At 38.8% G+C, this 22596-nt stretch overlaps 1 protein-coding gene across 3 annotated transcripts in view; it reads right to left on the bottom strand.

The window, feature by feature from the left end:
- NPSR1 (neuropeptide S receptor 1) overlaps positions 1-22596 on the bottom strand; it is a 140078-nt gene that overhangs the window by 35528 nt on the left and 81954 nt on the right. For 2 of the 3 annotated variants that reach the window (XM_061197908.1, XM_061197907.1), the window contains exons 3-4: positions 6126-6229; positions 663-756 (exon numbers count right to left, since the gene is read on the bottom strand). The exons of the other annotated variant lie outside the window; for it this stretch is intronic. In XM_061197908.1, coding sequence (XP_061053891.1) covers positions 663-756; positions 6126-6229 — 198 coding nt within the window. The remainder of the gene's footprint in view (positions 1-662; positions 757-6125; positions 6230-22596) is intronic. 3 annotated transcript variants of the gene reach the window in all.

Raw genomic sequence — 22596 nt, 5'->3', positions numbered from 1 at the left:
GCAGTGGGAAGGGAGATGTGCTGTGATTAAATGTCCTCATTGTACTCCAGGAATCATCCTGCCAGTTTCCTTGAATCCTTCTTGCTCTGGACATTTACACGATCTATTTAGGAAGACCTCTGCCATATTGCTGCATCATCATCTGTGTGTATTGTGGGTTGTGTGGTTTCAGCCTTCCCTCTGACCCATCTGCTTCCTTCTTTCAGGGATTCTTTGCTATCTCTGGATCAAAGAGGGTTTTCCTTGTTTCTATTATAATTATAAATTAAAGCATCTTTCCAATTATTTCCATGGTTTTAGAGTACGGAGGGCAAGCTGCTTGTTTCTGGAAAATAAGCAAGTAGAAGTGGGATTGTTCATTAGTTTGGATAGGTAGGCGTGTTGACACTGCTCTTAAAAAAAAAAACAAAAAACCTGGCAGCGTCAGCGTCAAGGTAAATGGTCACAAAGTAGGCCCAGCAAAGCACCTTTCCTAGTGGCTCTTGGCCATCCATAGAAGCCATCAGCATTTTCCCAGGCACCCAAACTTTCTTTTCTACATCTTTTTGGACAATCAGACTCATGAAGTGGGGGAGGAAGTGGAGGAGGAAAAGACCATTACTAAGAGGATAATATTAGTGAAAACCCTCACCCAAGGATAGTACTTGTTTGAGCCAGCTCACCTCCTTGCAGGAACTTCATGGGGTAGACGATGGCATGGTACCTGTCTATACTGAGGGACACCAGGACATAGGTAGAGGCATAGAGCAGCACAACCTGAAGACAGAAATGAGAGGAGGTGAGTGGCCTCACAGAGGTGAGGAAATGCACATGATGGAGAGAAGAGCATTTTGTGCTATTTAGAAACCTTGGCACTGAAGCAAGGCATGGATGACGTTTGGAGTATGGACAGGAATGACTGACTCCCATGTCAGGAAGCAGATTGCTGTTCTTCGTGCTGGGATTTGCACTGCTGGCTGTGACAGGTGAGAGTGCTTCCAGCTCTTGCTTGCTCACTCATTCACTTGGCTTTTCGGAGAGGCCGCATTTCTCCAAGGATTAGTCCCTCTTGACATTTGCGTGGTACATTTGTTTGTAATTGACTTTTAAAGCTAAACTAATTTTCTCTGCCACAATTGACATTCCAGAATAATTAGAAACAAACGTTCATTTGCCTTTTATCAGTGTGAGCTGTTGAGAGATGATAGAAGGGATCTGGCTTCAGGGAGCCCATGTGCTGTTTTGAATCATTTATCACCATCTGTGCTGACACTCTCAGAGCTCCCCTTCCTCATCCACTTCTGCAGCAGAGCTGTTCACCAGGGTCAGCCCTTGGGTCCCCTCTTCTGCCTTCCCACCCTCTCTTTTATTAAGCTTACCCATGCCCTTTAGTGATATTTGCATACTTTGCAGAGAAGGAAATTGGGATATAAGAGGTTAATATCTCTTCTGTGAAGAGCATACTCAAAATGTAATTAAATGAAATACCCCTGAAAGGATGATCAGGGTGGAAAATTTTCAAATAACTTTGAGCCTCATTTCTACCAGGAGTCTAGCCATATCACCGCTTTGTAACCTTTGGGTCAAATTCAGAGTGGTAGAAAAGTAACTCGAAGAGTGAAATCTAAGGGTGAGTGTCTGAATTTCTTCTAAGATGAAATAGAAATAACATGACTTTGGTAGTAACCTTTGTCTGAATTTGTATCTTTTTGTTCATTCCCTGGCTCAGACAAACAATGATCAACTACATCGTTGTTCTTTATTATTTTTATCTCTGTAACACTACCACAAATGCATCCCAGCATCAGTGTTGTAGAAGGTGCCATAGGGAGGGCATTCTGAAGACTGATCAGAGATTGAAGGCTCCCCTGAGGGATATAAGAAGAAATTCTCGTCTTGCCAAAAAGGTGATGAACGGTCAGAGAGATAAATGATGGCCAAATTTTACAACAACAAAAATAGGATGACTGTCTCCTTAGAGAAAACTGGGATTTTTATATGGGATCCATGAATTCAGAATTGTTAAGGCTGGCCACACTCAGTTGAGGAGATGGCATCAGAGAAGGATGGGAAAGGGAGCTCCCAAGGGCAGAACCCCATCGGGTAGAATGTTGTGATGAGACAGTCATAAGAATGGCGGCATCCGCGGCTGTGTTGAGTGAGATGGCTCACACAAGTTCAGAATCTGAAGCAGGAGGAAAGGTCACAGTAGAGTGCCCAGAGGAGCAGGCAAAGTCGATAAAAAGAGATCTACTTTGAGACACAGTCAAAAAGAATATTTAACTTCAGGAGTCTTCAAACATCTAGGCAGGGTGGGAGGGAGACGCAAGAGGGAGGGGATATGGGGATATATATATATGTATAGCTGATTCACTTTGTTATACAGCAGCAACTAACACAACAATGTAAAGCAATTATACCTCAATAAAGATGTTAAAAAAAAAAATAGAGTGATGGCCAAAGGTATACTGAGCAACTGAAAACTAAAAGAAGGCATTCATTACAGTACTACTGTTAGACAAATTAAATTCAAAGCAAATAGCACTACATGGAATAAAGGGATTATTTATATTGATAATAGATACAAGACACAATGGCAATAGAATATTAATAAACCTAAATGTAACAAGTAACATAACACTAAATATACAGCTAAGATGTTCAAAGTTCTACAGAGGAAAAAAACACAATAATACATAGGTAGAAATAATTAAACAAACTCTAAGAATAATACACATTATTGTAAAATATCTAGGCAGTATTTCAAAAATTAGTCATAAACTAAACTACCAAGAAGAAAAACCCTCAATAGATTCCAAAAAGTGGAATTTATACAATTCACATATCTAAAACAACAAGCAATAAAAGCTGAAATTAGTATCTTCTTTTTTTAAAAATACCACTTGGAAATTTAAACACCCTTATAATTAACTTGAGTCAAGAAGGAAATTAAAGTATAATTATAGTCAATTCATAAATGTCAACAATGAAAATTCTACACGTCAACAACATATGGGATACCATTTGTAGAACAGATGGCAGCTTGAGGACATATGTCTAAATTCTCACTACCCCACCCTCAGTTCTGACAAAAATGACCTAGGAAATATGAAACCAAAAAAAAAAAAAAAATCCTTGTAGAAAAGTGAGACTTAAATGCAGAAAACTTAAAAATTTTTATTTAGAAAAATGCCAGATTGGATTCATTTAAAGTAGAATCTCTGGACTGACTTTAAAAAAAAGTCAATATACTTTATTTTTTAGAACAATTTTACTTTTACAGAAAAAATTGAGCAGATAAGACAGAGAGTTTCCATATTAGCCCCCCTTCCCCACACTTTCTCCTCTTATTAACATCTTACATTAGTGTGGTCAATTTTTTAAAATTGATGATCCAATATTGATACATTATTATTAACTAAAGTCCAAGGTTTATATTGAGATTCGCTCTTTGTGTTGTACAGTTCCATGGGTTTTGACAAATGCATAATGTCATTTATCCATTATTACAGTATCATGCAGAAGAGTTTCACTGTCCTAAAAATCCCTTGTGCTTTATCTATTCAATCCCTCCAAATCCCTGGCAACCACTGATCTTTTTACTGTCTCCATGGTTTTTCCTTTTCCAATGTCATGTAGTTATAATCATACAAAAGTAGCCTTTTTAGACTGGCTTCTTTCACCTAGCAATGTGCATTTAAGATTCCTCCATGACTTTTCATGTCTTGATAGCTCATTTTGGTTTATTTATCCATTCAGCTTTTGAGGGGTATCTTACTTTTAGTTTCTGGCAATTGTGAATAAAACTGCTATAAACATTCTTGTGCAGGCTTTCATGGGGATATAAGTTGTCAACTCAATTAGGTAAATACCTAGGAGCACAATTGCTAGATCGTATGGTAAGAGTATATTCAATTTTATAAGAAACTACGAAACTGTCTTCTAAAGTGTACCATTTTGCATTCCCACAAGAAATGAATGAGACCTCCTGTAGCTACACATTCTCAGTACCATTTCATATCGTCAATTAAAAAAAATTTTTTAGCCATTCTAATAGGTGTGTAGTGGTATCTCATTGTTGTTTTTCTTTGTAATTCCCTAATGCCATGTAATGTTGAACTTCTTTCCATATGCTTGTTTGTTATCTGTGTATCTTCTTTGGTGAAGTGTCTGTTCAGTTCTTTTGCCCATTTTGAAGAGGGTTGTTTGTATTCTTATTGTTGAGTTTTAGGATTTTGTTATATATTTTGGATATAAATTCTTTATCAAATATATGTTTTGCATATTTTTTCCCATTCTGTGCCTTGTTTTTCCAGTCTCTTGACAGTGTCTTTTGCAGAGAATAAATTTTAAATTTTCATAAAACCCCAACATTCAATTTTTTCTTTTATGGATTGTGCTTTTGATGTTGTATCTAAAAAAATCATTGAAAGACCCAAAGTCCCCTAGATTTTCTCCTATGTTATCTTCTAGTAGTTTTATAGTACGGCATATTTCATTCCAGTCTGTGATCCTTATTTAGTTAGTTTTTGTGAAAGGTGTAAAGTTGGTTGGATTCTTATTTATTTATTTTTGCAAGTGGATGTCCAATGACTCCAGCAGCATTTCTTAAACAGGCTATCCTTTCTCCATTGAATTGTCTTTGCTCCTTTGTCAAAGATCAGTTAGACTTTTTGTGTGTATCTGTTTCTGGGCTCTCTATTCTGTTCTATTGATCTGTTTGTTGATTCTTTTCCAATATCATGCTGTCTTGATTTCTGTAGCCTTATAGTAATTCTTGAAATCAGATAGTGTCAATCTTCCAACCATGTTCTTCTTTTTCAATATTGTATCTGCTATTCTGTGTCTTTTGCCTTAAACTTCAGCGTTTGTCCATATCTATAAAATAACTTGGTAGGATTTGATTGGGATTGCATTGAATTTATAACTCACATTGGGAAGAATTAACATCTTAACAATAGTGAGCCTTCCTATCTATGAACATGGAATATCTATACATTTTAAGATATTGTTTGATTTTTTTAAACAGAGTTTTTCCAGTTTTCTTCATATTGATCTTGGATATATTTTGTTAGATTTATACCTAAATATTTCATATATCTGGTGCTAACATAAATGGTACTGTGTTTTTAACTTTAACTTCAAATTGTTTATTGCTGGTATATGAAAAAACAACTGGCTTCTGTATATTAACCTTGTACTCTGCAACCTTGCTAGTTTTCACTTAATTGTCTACATAGACAAACTTGTCATCTGTGAACAAAGATGTTTTTATTTCATCTTTCTCAATCTGTGTACCTTTTATTTCTTTTTCTAGTTCTTTTGAATTAGTTGGAACTTCCAGTATGATGCTGGATAGGAGTGTTGAGAGGAGACATCCTTGCCTTGTTTCCAATCTTAAGAGGAAACCTTCTAGTTTCTCACCATTAAGTATGAGATTAATTGTAGGTTTTTTGTAAATGTTTGTTAGCAAGTTGACGAAGCTTTTCTCTATGCATAGTTTTCTGAGAGTTTTTATCATGAGTGGGTATTGGATTTTGTCAAATGCTTTTTCTGTATCTATTGATATGATCATATAATCTTTTCTTACCTTTTGTTGTTATGAATTACATCAATTGAATTTTGAATGTTGAACTGGCCTTGCATACCTGGAATAAACCCCAATTGGTCATGGTGTATGAGGAAATAATGAGAAATCTGCAGTCTGGAAGGCGGCCCTCACCTGACCATGCTGGCACACTGATCTTGGATTTCCAGCTGCCAGAACTGTGAGAAATAAATGTTTATATTTTATAAGCCACCTACTCTGTGGTATTTTTGTTATAGCAGCCTGAATGGACTAAGACAGCCAGAATACGTCAAAAGGAATAGTAACCCAGAAATTTTACCTAATGCTTGAAATATGAATGTTTATGTTCTTATTGTTTCTTATTTGTATTTTCTTTATATAGGTATTATTTTTAACTACCAAAAAAAAAAAAAAAACATGAAAAAAATCTTAGAAATTTTGCTTCTCGTTTCAACTAGGAAGAAGTGAGCAGTTTGTTGCATCAGAGTGCAGGGTTTTATATTATCTTCCTTATGAAGAGTCCAAGAGCTAATTTTGGTGTCAGTTTGTCTCATCACATTTGGAAGGTGCTACATACCTGCAAATAGCGGACTACTCGGCAAACCAGATCAGGTGCCATGAAGTCTCCAGTGAATCTCCAAATGATATCTGTCAAGATGTTAACCAGTCCTGTGAAAGAGTCTAACAAAAACACACAAGTGGTTGATTTCAGTCTCTTTCAAATTTGCAGCTATGCTACAGTAGAAATGAATTCCTGGGGAGATTTTTTTTTTTTCTGATTTGTTAGGTGGCCATTGAGGGAATGTAAGACAAGGCAGGAGTCACTTGACTTTATTACTAGAGCCTGTCACCACTCAGATGTAGCTACTTAGGAAGGAGTTTTGCAATGACTGAAGAGGAATTATATTAATCACAGAGTTGACCTTATAAGTCAGAGAAGAGGAGTTGTAAAGGTGTTTAGACCTGTACTAAAACAAGGACTGTGTGAGGATCAATAAAGGGCAAAATTGAGAAAGGGAAAATATTTATTCTCATGAAGCCCCTCAAAATTTCCCTTTCTGCACCCATCATTTTACAACTTGGACCTCTCGTTACCTCCCTATATCCAGGTATGGCCCCCTTCCCCAGGTTCCTCTGCTTTCTTCTTCTTTCCCCTTTCAAATCCACCTTTGGAAAAAGTCAAGTGCATGATTTATCAATTTCATTGACTTAGTTGGTTAAACTACAGAGGAATTGAGGCCAAGATATGAGACCAAGGTTAGAGATTTTGTGCTCATTTCTATAGTTACAGACTATATAAGTTGTACGGATGTCTCCAGAAGCTATGGTAAAATATGCTATACGTCTAGAAGTTCCTTCTCCCCCCACCCCCATGACAAATAACTTTAATTGATTATGTGATCCAGAATCTTTCTCAAAACAGTGCTTCAGGGATTCTCTGCTGATTGATGAATAGGACTGGAATTTAAGACTGATTCACTGACTTAAGGTCACTTTCTTGGGAGATGAGTTATAACACTTTGTCAAGGACCTGAGAGGCAGGAGGGTAAATCTTCCCTTTCTGGATCTTCACCATTAATAGGGTAAAGTCTGAGCCCCTAGTTTAGCATCAAAGCCTTCCACGATCTGGTGTTGCCTGCCTCTTGCCAAGTCCCCAGCTGGCATTTTATATTGAACACCAGTGTTCTGCCTGTCTCTTCCTTTTTGTTTCTCTATAAGTAACAACAATTAGAAGCATTGGCAAGCACACGGAAACTACCAGAAAATTGTCAGAAAAATTGGAGGAGAGAAATCTCATGGCAGTTCTGGGTAGTCAGAGAAGTTCTAACTGAGAAGGTCAGATGAGAGCAGGGTCTTCAGAGTTGTGGGCTTGTGATTTGATCAAATAGGAATTTTACGGAGCTTTTCATGGCAGATGTGGACTCATTGAAGGAGTGGAATGGACATTGGAGTTACTTGGATATGCTCTTTTGGTTTACTTATTCCTTAATTTAAAAATAATGAGGAAAAATACCCCAAGCTTATGTTTCTCTAGATCTAAGTGGCTCTATGAACAATTATAATGTACTCCAGTAAAAAAACTTTCCCCCTGGAGCTCAAGCTTAAATAAGCCCATCTCCGGGAGGAGACTATCAATAGACTGTGCCACTGCATTTGTTATTTGTTATTAAGCAAATGCTGCTCAATCTGATTGGTAAAAGCTATTTAGTTGCCTAAGTAATTGAGGACATTGCAAATAAGCCTTTCCTAAATGGTAATTAACAGGACCTTAGGAACAAAGGGTACACTTTAAAGGCTTAATCACTTCCATGTATTACTCTTGCTTTTTAAAATTTCTTCTGTGAACGATTCTAGGAAACTGTTACACTCAGAAAAGCCAAAACCAGCTCCTGGCAGGCTTCAGTGTTCCTTTGACAGGTTCTTGTGGGTTCCCAGTCCGAGCCTGAATATGGGTGGTGTGGGGAGAAATCAAAATGAGATGACACCTGAGCTGAACCCTGAAGGGTCAGTAAGGATAGGTCAGGGGAAAAGGGAGGGAAGGACATTGATTCTGGCATAGATGACAGCATGAACAAAGTTAGGGGGGTGAGACAAAGTGAGATGAGAAATTAAATGGCTTGTGCATATGAAACAACAACAATTTGTTGAAGCATAAAATAGGTGCTTGAAAGTGGCAAGAAATGGGCGTTGAGAGACAAGAATCCAGGGATTTTAGGGTCTTATGTGCCAATTAAAGGAGCTTTTGTTTTTTTCATATACTGAGGGAACAATTAAATGTTTATGTACTCAGATATGTTTTAAATAGATTTCTTTAGTTACTGTAGTGGTTGTGGCGGGGAGGGAGGGGGAGATCAGTTTGGTAGGTCCAGTACTGGAATTACCATTTAGATTTGTTAGGGAACTGTGCAGAAGTTCAAGAAAGAGATCATAACAATGAAAACACGATGACCCAAAACCTATGGGATGCAGCAAAAACAGTTCTAAGAGGGAAGTTTATACCAATACAATCCTACCTTAAGAAACAAGAAACATCTCAAATAAACAACCTAACCTTACACTAAAGCAATTAGAGAAAGAAGAACAAACAAACTCCAAAGTTAGCAGAAGGAAAGAAATCATAAAGATCAGATGAGAAATAAATGAAAAAGAAATGAAGGAAACTATAGCAAAGATCAATAAAACTAAAAGCTGGTTCTTTGAGAAGATAAACAAAATTGATAAACCATTAGCCAGACTCATGAAGAAAAAAAGGGAGAAGACGCAGATCAATAGAATTAGAAATGGAAAATGAGAAGTAACAACTGACACTGCAGAAATACAAAGGATCATGAGAGATTACTACAAGCAACTCTATGCCAATAAAATGGACAACCTGGAAGAAATGGACAAATTCTTAGAAATGCACAAGCTTCCGAGACTGAACCAGGAAGAAATAGAAAATATGAACAGACCAATCACAAGCACTGAAATTGAAACTGTGATTAAAAATCTTCCAGCAAACAAAAGCCCAGGACCAGATGGCTTCACAGGCGAATTCTATCAAACATTTAGAGAAGCGCTAACACCCATCCTTCTCAAACTCTTCCAAAATATAGCAGAGGGAGGACACACCCAAGCTCATTCTATGAGGCCACCATCACCCTGATAGCAAAACCAGACAAAAATGTCACAAAGAAAGAAAACTACAGGCCAATATCACTGATGAACATAGATGCAAAAATCCTCAACAAAATACTGGCAAACAGAATCCAACAGCATATTAAAAGGATCATACACCATTATCAAGTGGGGTTTATCCCAGGAATGCAAGGATTCTTCAATATATGCAAATCAATCAATGTGATGCACCATATTAACAAATTGAAGGAGAAAAACCATATGATCATCTCAACAGATGCAGAGAAAGCTTTCGACAAAATTCAACACCCATTTATGATAAAAACCCTCCAGAAAGTAAGCATAGAGGGAACTTACCTCAACATGATAAAGGCCATATATGACAAACCCACAGCCAACATCGTCCTCAATGGTGAAAAACTGAAACCATTTCCTCTAAAATCTGGAACAAGACAAGGTTGCCCACTCTCACCACTATTATTCAACATAGTTTTGGAAGTTTTAGCCACGGCAATCAGAGAAGAAAAAGAAATAAAAGGAATCCAAATCGGAAAAGAGGAAGTAAAGCTGTCACTGTTTGCAGATGACATGATACTATACATAGAGAATCCTAAAGATGCTACCAGAAAACTACTAGAGCTAATCAATGAATTTGGTAAAGTAGAAAGATACAAAATTAATACACAGAAATCTCTTGCATTCCTATACACTAATGGTGAAAAATCTGAAAGTGAAATTAAGAAAACACTCCCATTTACCACTGCAACAAAAAGAATAAAATATCTAGGAACAAACCTACCTAAGGAGACAAAAGACCTGTATGCAGAAAATTATGACACTGATGAAAGAAATTAAAGATGATAGAAATAGATGGAGAGATATACCATGTTCTTGGATTGGAAGAATCAACATTGTGAAAATGACTCTACTACCCAAAGCAATCTACAGATTCAATGCAATCCCTATCAAACTACCAATGGCATTTTTCACAGAACTAGAACAAAAAATCTCACAATTTGTATGGAAACACAAAAGACCCCGAATAGCCAAAGCAATCTTGAGAAAGAAAGACGGAGCTGGATGAATCAGGCTCCCTGACTTCAGACTATACGACAAAGCTACAGTAATCAAGACAGTATGGTACTGGCACAAAAACAGAAATATAGATCAATGGAACAGGATAGAAAGCCCAGAGATAAACCCATGCACATATGGTCACCTTATCTTTGATAAAGGAGGCAAGAATATACAGTGGAGAAAAGACAGCCTCTTCAATAAGTGGTGCTGGGAAAACTGGACAGCTACATGTAAAAGAATGAAATTAGAACACTCCCTAACACCATACGCAAAAATAAACTCAAAATGGATTAAAGACCTAAATGTAAGTCCAGACACTATAAAACTCTTAGAGGAAAACATAGGCAGAACACTCCATGACATAAATCACAGCAAAATCCTTTTTGACCCACCTCCTAGAGAAATGGAAATAAAAAGAAAAATAAACAAATGGGACCTAATGAAACTTAAAAGTTTTTGCACAGCAAGGGAAACCATAAACAAGACGAAAAGACAACCCTCAGAATGGGAGAAAATATTTGCAAATGAAGCAACTGACAAAGGATTAATCTCCAAAATTTACAAGCAGCTCATGCAGCTCAATATCAAAAAAACAAACAACCCAGTCCAAAAATGGGCAGAAGACCTAAATAGACATTTCTCCAAAGAAGATGCACAGATTGCCAACAAACACGTGAAAGAATGCTCAACATCATTAATCATTAGAGAAATGCAAACCAAAACTACAATGAGGTATCACCTCACGCCAGTCAGAATGGCCATCATCAAAAAATCTACAAACAATAAATGCTGGAGAGGGTGTGGAGAAAAGGGACCCCTCTTGCACTGTTGGTGGGAATGTAAATTGATACAACCACTATGGAGAACATTATGGAGGTTCCTTACAAAACTAAAAATAGAACTACCATACGACCCAGCAATCCCACTACTGGGCATATACCCTGAGAAAACCATAATTCAAAAAGAGTCATGTACCACAATGTTCATTGCAGCTCTATTTACAATAGCTAGGACATGGAAGCAACCTAAGTGTCCGTCGACAGATGAATGGATAAAGAAGATGTGGCACGTATACACAATGGAATATTACTCAGCCATAAAAAGAATGAAATTGAGTTTTTTGTAGTGAGGTGGATGGACCTAGAGTCTGTCATACTGAGTGAAGTAAGTCAGAAAGAGAAAAACAGATACCATATGCTAACATATATATATGGAATCTAAGAAAAAAAAAAAGGTCATGAAGAACCTAGGGGCAAGACGGGAATAAAGATGCAGACCTACTAGAGAATGGCCTTGAGGATATGGGGAGGGGGAAGGGTAAGCTGGGACAAAGTGAGAGAGTGGCATGGACATATATACATTACCAAATGTAAAATAGATAGCTAGTGGGAAGCAGCTGCAGAGCACAGGGAGATCAGCTCTGTGCTTTGTGACCACCTAGAGAGTTGGGATAGGGAGGGTGAGAGGGAGGGAGACCCAAGAGGGAAGAGATATGGGGATATATATATATATATGTATAACTGATTCACTTTGTTATAAAGCAGAAACTGACACACCATTGTAAAGCAATTATACTCCAATAAAGATGTTAAAAAAAAAAAAAGGAAAGATCACTGGTACCTAGTATATGTCAAATTGGAGTAAAAATATAGAGAAAGATGCAAAATTGACATATGTTTTATAAGGTAAAATAAGAAGGATTTGGTGACTATTAGATGTTTTAAAGGTGAGGTAGAGGGAGAAGTTGACAACGTATTGAGTTGGCCAAAAATTTCGTTCAGGTTTTATGTGACATCTTACGGAAAAACCCAATCGAACTTGCAGGCCAACCCAATGTTAAGGTGCTGGCTTGTGCGGCCCTGGTAGATGGTGGCGCCTCCTGCAAATACAGGAGGATAAGCTCTCTGTTTGGATTGCTTCCAGGCTTCCTAAGATTTTGTGTGAACATAAGTTTTCATGTCCTCAGGGTAAAAGCTCAGGAGTAGACTGTTGGGCCATAGGGCAAGTATGGCCTTTCATAAGAAACTGCTCAACAGTTTTCCGGAGTTGCTGCACCACAGTGATGCTCACCGAAAAAGTATGATTCAGTGCTTCTGCATCCTTATCAGCACTTGGTATTGTCTGTATGTTTTCTTTCAGTCATTTGACAGTGTATGTAATGGCCTCTCATTATGGCTTCAATGTGCATTTCCCTAATGGTTAATGACGTTGTTGCTGTGGTCGTCCTCACCCTGTACAGGCTTCAAATTCCTCTTTGGATGCTCTGTTATGGTGGGAGCTGGGGTGCTGGAGGGTTTTAATGCTGCACTCCTGGCTTTCAGATGCATCTGTATTCCTGTAGCACTGTTACTATTTACCACGCAATGCTTGCTAAACTGGTGGTTGTAATGCTCTGTTTTGTCCTGGCTCAGCCTCAGTCTCACATAGACCTGTGCACCTGGGCCTTGGGGCTGGGACATTTTCAGTGTTCCAATTCCTCCCTCCCATGGCAATCAAACTCCTGCCTTGTATCTGTGGTGGGTCGTGTGTGGGAGAGAGTTTCAATCTCTTCCCCTAGTGGTAGGAGACTTCTAATGGCATTGGTATAGTATCCTGGACCAGCTGCTTTATACCTCCATCCCAAAGACTGAGGGTTTTTTAATGTTTCTGTGCCCTTCGCTGTGCTGTGGGGGCAATAGAATTTGGTCCCACAGTGGCCTAGGGTTTTTATTGAGAGAAGTGACTGGCAGGAGGGCAGCATTTCATGCCTTTCCTGCAGGCATGGCCTAAACCTGCCTGTATACCTGCACACCGTCTCTGTAACAACTCCTCAATTCTGCCATTGTAGAGTGGAAGCAGCCATGGGCACTCCTCTAACTGAATGGGCATGGCTGTGTCCCAATAAAACTATTTATAAAAATGGGCTTTGGGCTGAAATTGGCCTGTGGGCTGTAGTTTGCCAATTCCTGGTCTACAGAATAAACTCCAAATGCCCTGTTGTGACTTTTGGATCCTTCCTGCCTTTCTCTTCAGTGTGATCTTTTCTCATCCTATCCTAAATTCATACTTCAAGAGAAACCCTTTCAACCAGCACATTAATAGTGACATCCAGTTAGTTGGTCAAAACATTGGTTAAAGAAAGGGAGCACACCCACAAACTCATCTTAAAATATGTTAAAGTAAAACATTCACGGACATTTATTTGTCTTTTCTTTAACACAGGGCCAAGACTTTTATTTGATTTTATGCCTCATCTTTTTTTGTGTGCATAAAATACCTCCATAATGCATTTTTTATGATTTCCAGTTCTGGTTTCTTTAGATTAGAATGAGAACTTGAGATATCAGCAAAGCAATTTGAAACAGAATCTCACTGTAGGGATTTTTTATAATCCTCCTTCATTCTTTTATATTTCCATTCTCTGGGCTTAATTCTATTGCAACTTCTTTTACTGACTCAGTAAAAATAAAAAAGTCAAGTCTTTTCAAAGTATCCAACTTAATTTTCACAGAAACAACAACTTTTCAATGTTGTTTATGTTAATTATATAATTTCAGTATTGAGTACAACTGGCATAAACTGACTGGGAACAAACATCTGTGACTCAAATAACCCAAGAGGTGGAAGCAGAAATGGACAGGCTCATTAGGGTCCATCTATCTTGTCATGGATGCTAGTTAGTCAGGGTGTTTTCTGCTAGTTTGCAGAAAGAGTGGAAGTGTTCGTTAATCCAGTGAGGCACTTAAGATGTAGCTGGGAGAGCTTCTACTGGGAAGCCCTTACTCCCTTGACCATCCCCAGCTGTTCCCTCTGCCAGCCCCTTTCTTTATGTTGGTCCCTTGACTTAGGAGGTTCTTTATGCACCTCTACCTGAAGGATATCTCCTGACTTTTTTTAGGTTTAGTTCAATGTTACCTCCTTTGTGATGTCTTTTCTTTTCTTCTTCCTAAAGACTACTGAGATGGGCTGATTCCCTCTTCTGGGCTCCTCCCTACCCTACTATCGAAGTACCTATAACACATTAACATTTTAAAAATTTCTTTCTAATTCCACTATACTATGGGAGGATAGAGATTTTTTAATTCACCTTCACGTCTCCGGACCCTAACATTGTCTTATTTAGTGGTAAGAGCTTGGTAACTTTCCACTCAGTGAATGACTACATTATTACTGCTGTTGCTTGATTGGCTGGCTGCAGCAGAGGTGGTGCCACAGAGCAGACTGAGCCACATTAACGATCTCCTTCAATGTAGATTAAGATAATGATTACAGAATCCAGATGCTGGAAGGAAGAACATGATTGGAAATTTTGATCCCTCAGCAGATTTCTAAAAGAGCTCTCTCGATTCTAAGATCTCTGCTAGGTTGCAAGACCACAGTGGCTGTGCCTTACTCATGTTTATAGTCTCATCCCTTTTTATAGTGTCTTGCAAGATACTCAGTGCTTGCTAGATAAAGAAGGAAATGTTGGCTTATAAAACAGATTTGCAAACGTCTTGAAAATGCAAGGCCACCAGTGTAGGATTCACTCTGCATAGAGAGCAAGTTGAAGCTTCATTTCTTAGATTTCTACTTGCTCTGAGTTGATGTTTGAACTTTCCCATGCAAAGCAGAACTATTGGAACAATGAACACCTAGCAAGCTGAGTAACTCTTTTTCTTGGTAGGTGAGTAGTACATGAACATTTGTTGCACTGGATAAGGGGCTATTGAATACAAACACAATTTTTATAACATCAACATTTCTGATAATGTAAGATCCTTTTAGCTCCAACTATGGGTTACGGATGAGAGGTGCTCTGGTTTTACTGTAGGGACACTCTGGGTAACAATTTCAACTGTGAATCTCCAGGGTTTATGATGCTTCTAGCTCAATTCAATGTCTTTAGTGTTGTTTGTTTTGTTTTTAAAGCAGGGGAGGTGATAATAGTTTATTTGCTTGCAGTTGCACAAGAAACTATTTTTGATATTACTAAGGATCCCACTTTCTCCCACTTTTCTTTTTTAGCAACCATATGCTTGAGAGCACTCTAAATGAAACAAGATTTCAAGACATTATGTGAAAGATTTTTAATGATAGAACTTGCATTGCCCAAACTGATGTCAGGTGCTTAACTGCCAATTAAAATTATTTCTCAAAAAAGTAAGTTCTTGTGTCTCTAAGTTTTGGGCTCATTTTACAATACTAATATGATTCTGGCACTGTGCCCTTCGCCAAGGTTAAGCACTAGCTGAGCTTAATGGCCTAAACTGTCAACTCCCCAGCTCTTTATTAATCCCGGGAAAGTGGCCTGCACCTCAGTCATTACTGCTCAATTAGGTAAATAATCATCACATCCATTCTCATTAGAGCACTCTTCACAGAAAGCTTTGTTCCTGAGATTTTTCAATTAGTCTTAACAAGTCATAAAATGCCACTAATGTCTTCCTTTCTCCATTGGTCCACCAAACAAATAAAAATCATGTGTCTAATTAAAGAAACCCAAGTCCTCCTAAAACCTATTCCCTTTGCTTCTGTTGTGCTCAAAAGCCAAGAATCTCATTGAATGAGGCCAACTGGCCAGCCTCGGTCACTGATCATTGCTGAGTGGTGAAGAAGTCTTACACTGGTACGTGCAAACATCAGGTTCAGCAAGAGAAAATGTTTGCTTGAGATGAGGGAAGATAAGGCACTGAGTCACTGCTATTTCTCCTCTTCACTTTAAGGGGAAATTTCTTGAGGCAGGGTCGTACTCAGTCATCATTGCACAACACAGGACTCAAATTGACTCAGTATAAATATAAGAAATGGACAACTTGTTTCCTCTTTTAATGAGATTGTGTTTTCCTAGTAAGAAGAATTGACATCAATGACCTGGGATGGTTAGAAATCTAAGTGTAGGGGTGGGGAGTTCCATTTGCAGTTATCCAAGAGACAGTTCTTTGAATGTCTTTTTTTTTTCCCCTTTGCACTCTTGCCCAAGGACAGCTGAGTTGTAGCAGGTTGGGACGGAAGTGGTCAATAATAACAAGAAATATTTGGTTCTCATCTCATCCTGCTGAAACCAGGTATAAATTTGTACATAGGGACATGAGGCAGACATGGTGATACACTGCTCAGATCCCTCTTCAGGAAAGAAATTGCTGTCGAGCTGCAAGGAGTGTGGTTCACTGGCATCCTCCAGCTGTTAGATTCTCAAGGTTTGCCTCAGCTTGAGATCATGTTATTCTTAATCCAAGCTCTGCCAGTGCCTGAGGTGCAGGTAGAACGGTCTAGTCCTTTAATGAATCCTTTAATGAGCTGGCAGAATCTTGTAGGTTGCCATCATGCTCTGATGGGTCCTCCTGACCATTCCTATTTCTTTCCTTTTCTTTTCATAGGTGTTACTTCCCCCAAAACCTTTGCATGCCTAATTCTATTCTAACATCTGTTTCCCAAAGAATCCAACTTGCAACAGGAAGTAAGGCAGGAAGGGACACAAGATCATTCATTGTCTTGGGATGGTCTTTATGGCTGCCCTTTTGCATAATCTAAGATCTTAGCAAATATCCTATTTCACTGACCCTACCCAGGACTGTACTGTGCACTTCTCTGTCATCAAGGGCTTTGTAGTTAATATATATTGTTTAATAATCATAGAGGACCAGGTAGCCTCTATGCTCTGTTCATCCCCAAACAATGAAAACCTTCGCTGATATATTCCTGACGCCCATGAGACTAGTTACCCATCCATAAATCTTAAGTTAGGAATGCATGTCCTGTTGCCAAGCACCTACCCCCATACCCTAGATTAACTATAAAATTGTCTCAGTGGCCCCTCATCAGTGTGGACTACAGCTGTGAATGTTTCTGGATCGTTGTCTGCCTGAACCTGATCCCATCCTGTGAGTAAGTTACCCTATAATTAACTGATCCATTGAGTATATGGAGCTTCCTGCCTCATTTTTTTGGTCTCAAGATGCCTTCTCAGTTCAATGGGCACTTTTCATTCCCTCTGTCCTCCAACAGGCTTCATGCTTTCAGATCCTATTGAAGGTCTGTGAGAATCACTGATTCACTTACTGTAAAGATGTTGTTGAGAACATTCTACTGAAGTTTTATCCAAGTCCTGTATATGAGGCTCCACAGAATCAGTGTTCATGCTCAGGAAACATCTTATGGTGCATTTCCCTCAAGGCTGGAAGGAATCATATCTGAGGACTTTTTACCCTTAGTTTTGGCTACTAGGAAGCACAGAATGAAATATGCTCAGTCGCAGTAACTTCGTAGAACCTCAAAGCTTAAATTTGTTTTTGATTTTGTTGTCTCCGTAGTTATAGTTTAATATTTTCCATGACTCTCGTGTTTTATTTTGTATTTTTCATTTTATTGGGTACGTCTTACATGTCATAGGCAGTGGATGCAGCGTGGATCCTGGAGCCTGACTGTAGGGATTTGAATGCTGGTTCTGCCACATAATAGCTGTGCCATCTCAGGCATGTCACTAACCATGCTGAACATCAGGTTCTTTGTAAAAATATGATAATAAGAGTACGTGATTTATAGGGCTATTGTGAAGGTTAAATGAGATAATGCATGTAAACTGCTTGGTAAAATGCTTGGTGTAAACCCTGAGTACCTCTGATGGGGGGTGATGCGATGAACAGGGCTGAATGACTAGACGGAGTGCTGCATGGTCTGGAAATGAAAGGGGCTTCATTGTAAGGTAAGTTCTGAGCTCATAACCAATTTCTGGAAGATAGTTTTCTGAAAAGAATTGATAAATAAGTGGTTGAGGCTCTGATTAAACTAGATCAACAGTAAAGACTGGCTGTTTTATCTGCTATAAGGCGTGGTAGTTAATTTAATACATTTGGCATCCACTAAGAAGAGGGTGGTGATTAAGTTAACTGAGTGCCTGACAAGGCGAATAGAACCAAGCCAATACTTGAGGGAACAGAACTCAAGATAGACGAGCTGTGATGAGTGGCTCAGGGATTGGATAGATATTTGTTAGCATGGTTGCTGTTTGAGGGGCCGTGCTTTGTTACGCTAGACTGCTCTGTGCATTACAGGAAATTTCGCATCCCTGGACTCTGTGATAACTCCAAATGCCCCACCATTTCTAAATGCCCAAGGACTGCTTCTAGTTGAGAATCACTGAAGTATGAAAGGATATTTGGGCTTAGATTGAGAATATAAGCTGATGTCCCTAGAACATTCACAGTTCCTGTAGCCCTTTCACTCAAATGTATCCTAGTCTACGTGGCTCCTTGGAGTTGGTTGATTTCAGGCCTGGGGCTGGGAAGAGTACAAGATGAGCCTGGAAGTAAAGAAGTGCCTTGGCCTCATCTTTCCAGGTGATGCCTTTCCCAAGAAATAGCCCTCTGAGTCTGATCCTTGTCTTTAAGCACGATGAGGACAAATATTGGCAGACTATCCTTGTGCCAGGCATTGTGCTAGGCAATTCACAGACATTCTCTTATTTAATGCCGTATTTTGTATGAACGTATCTGAGCCAAACTCTACTTTGCACATAAATAGAATTAGTGACCACTCAGAGTGTGCATTCAACTTTGGTTCAGTGAAATTTGGAGTATAAATTGGACTTTTATGTACTTCTAATTGAATAGAATAATTCTAACCAGATGAAACAAGACAAGACTTTAGATTCACTCTAAAGTGCAGTACAACTACAGATACTCAAAAAAAAAAAAAAAAAATCACAGAATCTTAGAAGAAGCAGGAACACTATCATTGAACCAACATAGAGACTTCTGCATATGATGAGGATGAACCTCAAAAAACAATGAAGGCCAAGGTAGACAAAATTATGTACATAATCTCTTTCTAACAAACACCATAACTGTCCAAAGAAAGGCAGTAATATAATTTCTGCTTCTTGTGGTCATTATGAGGATTAAATTAAGTAAAGCACATGTCTCAGTGCTAACCACAGAGGAGGACCTGAATGCATGGTACCTGCTCTGCTCATTTCCCCAGAGAGAAAGGAAGCTAGGAGAATTTAAGTAATGTTTTGAAAGCCACAGAAAAAATAAATGGTAGAGCCAGGCTTCAAACCCAGATCTCTAGACTCTGCCACCTGTTTTTGTACAGTTGTCAGACTAAGAATCTTTTTTTTTCCCAAGAATTTTGAAAACATTTTTTTTCTACTCAGTAATTTCATATCAAGGATTCTCTAATAAAAAAAGATAAAATATAAAAACTTACATCTATCTCAGATGAAGAATCTTTAAAAATGTTTTAATTTTTGAAAAAATCAAGAGAAGAAAAATTTTCTGTGGCACATGAAAATTATATGAATTTCAAATTTCAGTATCCACAGGTAAAGTTCTATTGGAACACAGCCATGCCCATTCAGTCACATATTGTCCGTGACTGCTTTCGTGCTACAAAGGCAGAGGTGGTTGGTTGAGACAGAGACCATATGACCCCCAAAGCCTAAAATGTTTAATATCTGGCCCTTAACAGAAAAAGCTGGCTGACCTCTGCTCTAGAACTTAAGACTCTGCTCTTTTCATTATGCCCAAGTGCTGGTGGATCCAGATTGCTTGTGACTTTACCAAATCTGCTGGCATTCTTGGGGAATTATTAAATTGCCATGCAGGTTGCACTGAAGTGCTTCCTGCTGGTTTACATTGGAGAGGTTTGAAGGTATCAGATGGGACAGATTCCTTTCTTTCACCTTAGTAAAAATCCAATCTCACTCTCTTTCATGTTCAAAACGATCTGATTAACTAGGACATGAAGGGGGAAAAGAACAATCCATGCTGTTGGGCTGGGCTGAGCGGGCGTTTGGAGCTGCTGTATTTCAGCTCCTCCTCCTCACTTCTGACCGGCTCCCTGGACGCCCAGCCCTGTCTAATGGAGACTGCGCACCAGAGGTTAAAGTACAAGAGTCAAGGGACTCTGTGTTTGAACTCCGCTTGCTAACTATGACTCTGGGCAAGTTATTGAAACTCCCTCAGTCTCAGTTTCCATAGGTCAAAAATGAGAGTAATAAGAGTATCTATAACTCAGATAATTTGGAGAATTAAATGAGAAAATAAAAAGGTTTTTTGTTGTTTTGCAAAGAGTTGGTTCAGTAAGCATTCAGTAAATATTAGCTATTGTTATTAATTTTTCTGCTTACTTGTCAGCAGGGAAGGAGTGAAGTCTCTGATCCAAGTTAAAATGCCCTAGAAGGTGTTTTTAAAACATGTTTTCTGTGTTTTTTAAAAAAAGTAATGCAAACACACAATACAAAATTCAAACAGTACAAATAATAAAAATAAATGTCTCACCAAACAATGAGTCTGAGATGTTCAAGGCAGTAATAGTCATAATAGCTCTAAACTGGAAATTACCCAAATGCCCATCACTAGTAGAACAGAGAAATCGACTGTGGTATATTTATACAATGGAATGCTGTTCAACAGAGTGAATGGTCTATAACTACAGGCAACAATGATGACGAATCTCTAGAACAAATGCTGAGCAAAAGAAGCCAGACAGCAAAGCACACACCTAGATTCCATCTAGATAAGGTACAGAATCAGGAGAAATCTCACCTTTGCCTCAGGGATTACCCTGGGTGCGGGTGAGGGGTGATGATGGGAAGCTGATGGGAGGAGGCTTGGGGGGGCAGCTAGTAATGCTCTGTTTCTTGATTTGGGTGCTGGTTACACAGGTGTGTTCAGTTTGTGAAAATTCATCAGCTGATTCTTGTAAATGTTTGCACAGGATTAGACTTCATATTTTGACAAAATAATAAAACCTAAAAATAAAAAGGCACCCTCCTCCTGCTCTTGACTCCTAGTCACTAAGTCCCCTCTTCAGAAGCAGCCACTGTTACCATCAAACAGAATATCCAGAGACAGTCATTGAGCGTATAAGAACGTGTCCGCCTGTATGTAATATGTGCATTATTATTGTTATTCTTCTTCTTCTTTCTTGGGGGCAAATTTTTGTTTTATTTTATAAGGACTTTATTTTTTAGAGCGGTTTTAGGGTCACAGCAAAATCGAGTGGAAGTACAGAGCGTCCTCATATACGAGGGTTCACTCCTGGTGGTGTACATCCTAGAGGTTTGCACCAAAGTATAGTAACAAGTATCCATCATTATAGTATCCTTCACTGCCCTGAAAATCCTCTGTCTGAGAGCAAGTTTTGATGTACCTAGTCTTATGTCCAGTCAACCACCAGCTGCAAAGGGGATAGTAGATCTCAGGAGAAGGTCAGGTAGAGCAGAGGAGATGAGAAGGGGTCCTGATGCTGGGTGACCCTCTTGTACCTGGCAAGGTTTCCACAAATGTTTGTTGAACTGTCAAAGGGAATTTAAGTGCTTCAGGATGGCTGGGCCTTCTTCCTAGTGTTGGGCTGGGCCCCAGATAAAGTCATCCTATGCTTTCTTCGTGTTTAAAACTCTAGGTATCCCATTGGGCAGTCCTGCTCCCCAGGCCTTCTGTTCATGATGAGCATTCAGCTCGGGCTGTGATTCAGAATAACACCCTCTTCTCTGTGCAACAATGTTCCTCATTCTGAAGCTGGCAATGTCTGACAATAGGGTGAGATACTTGAAACCAGGACCACCATGAAACGTCTGGGAAGACATTCGTGTATATTTCTGGTCTTTTATTCTGTCTTACCCTTGTAGCTGGTAACTTTCTCCTATACTTTTGGCAGCATCAACAACCCCAAATGTTATTCATCCTCTAAGACCCAATGCAAGCTCCACCCCCTCCATGAAGTTTCCATCAGGTTTCCCTGGAGGTCTCTGATTTGCATCACTTTATTTAGCACTTATTTACATAATCATCAGTCTATAATTATTGATTTCTGTCTACTAGGCTTCAAATACCATGCCATATGCTGGGAATTCAAGAAAGAAAACTCTATTTCTGTCCTCAAGTAGCTCACATTCCAGTGTCAAAGGGAGGCGTGTAAAATATCAAAGAGTATTACATGATATCGGTATAAAAGATGCAGTAATTGATTAAATCTGCTACAGTAGGAACCAAGAGTACAAGGCAAGCTTCACAGAGGTACCTCTTGAGCTCTGCACCTTGAAGAATGAGCCGGGCTTTGTTAGACAGACCAGAGTGAGAGAAGGGCACTCAGGTAGTAAGAGCAGCACATGTGAAGGTATGGAAGTATAAAGCACATATTGTCACTCACCATCTAATATATCTATGTCATTAAATTTACTAGTCTTTCCAACCAGATTGTGAGAGACTCATGGATAAGACTCATAACTTAGGCTTCTTTATCCCCCATTTCCCCAAAAACCTAGTAAAATCCTGGTTATTAAATTAGATAGACAAAAGAGTAAGGGCAAACACAGGAAGAGTCTCTTAAAAGATATAACCAAAGACCTGAATTTTAAATATTCTAACAGATTTGCATTTTTAGAATGT

This window comes from Eubalaena glacialis, chromosome 8, assembly GCF_028564815.1.
Source record: "Eubalaena glacialis isolate mEubGla1 chromosome 8, mEubGla1.1.hap2.+ XY, whole genome shotgun sequence".
In the NCBI taxonomy this organism is placed as follows: domain Eukaryota; kingdom Metazoa; phylum Chordata; class Mammalia; order Artiodactyla; family Balaenidae; genus Eubalaena; species Eubalaena glacialis.
Note: the sequence above shows the minus strand (reverse complement) of the source record. Positions and strands in the feature narration are given on the sequence as shown.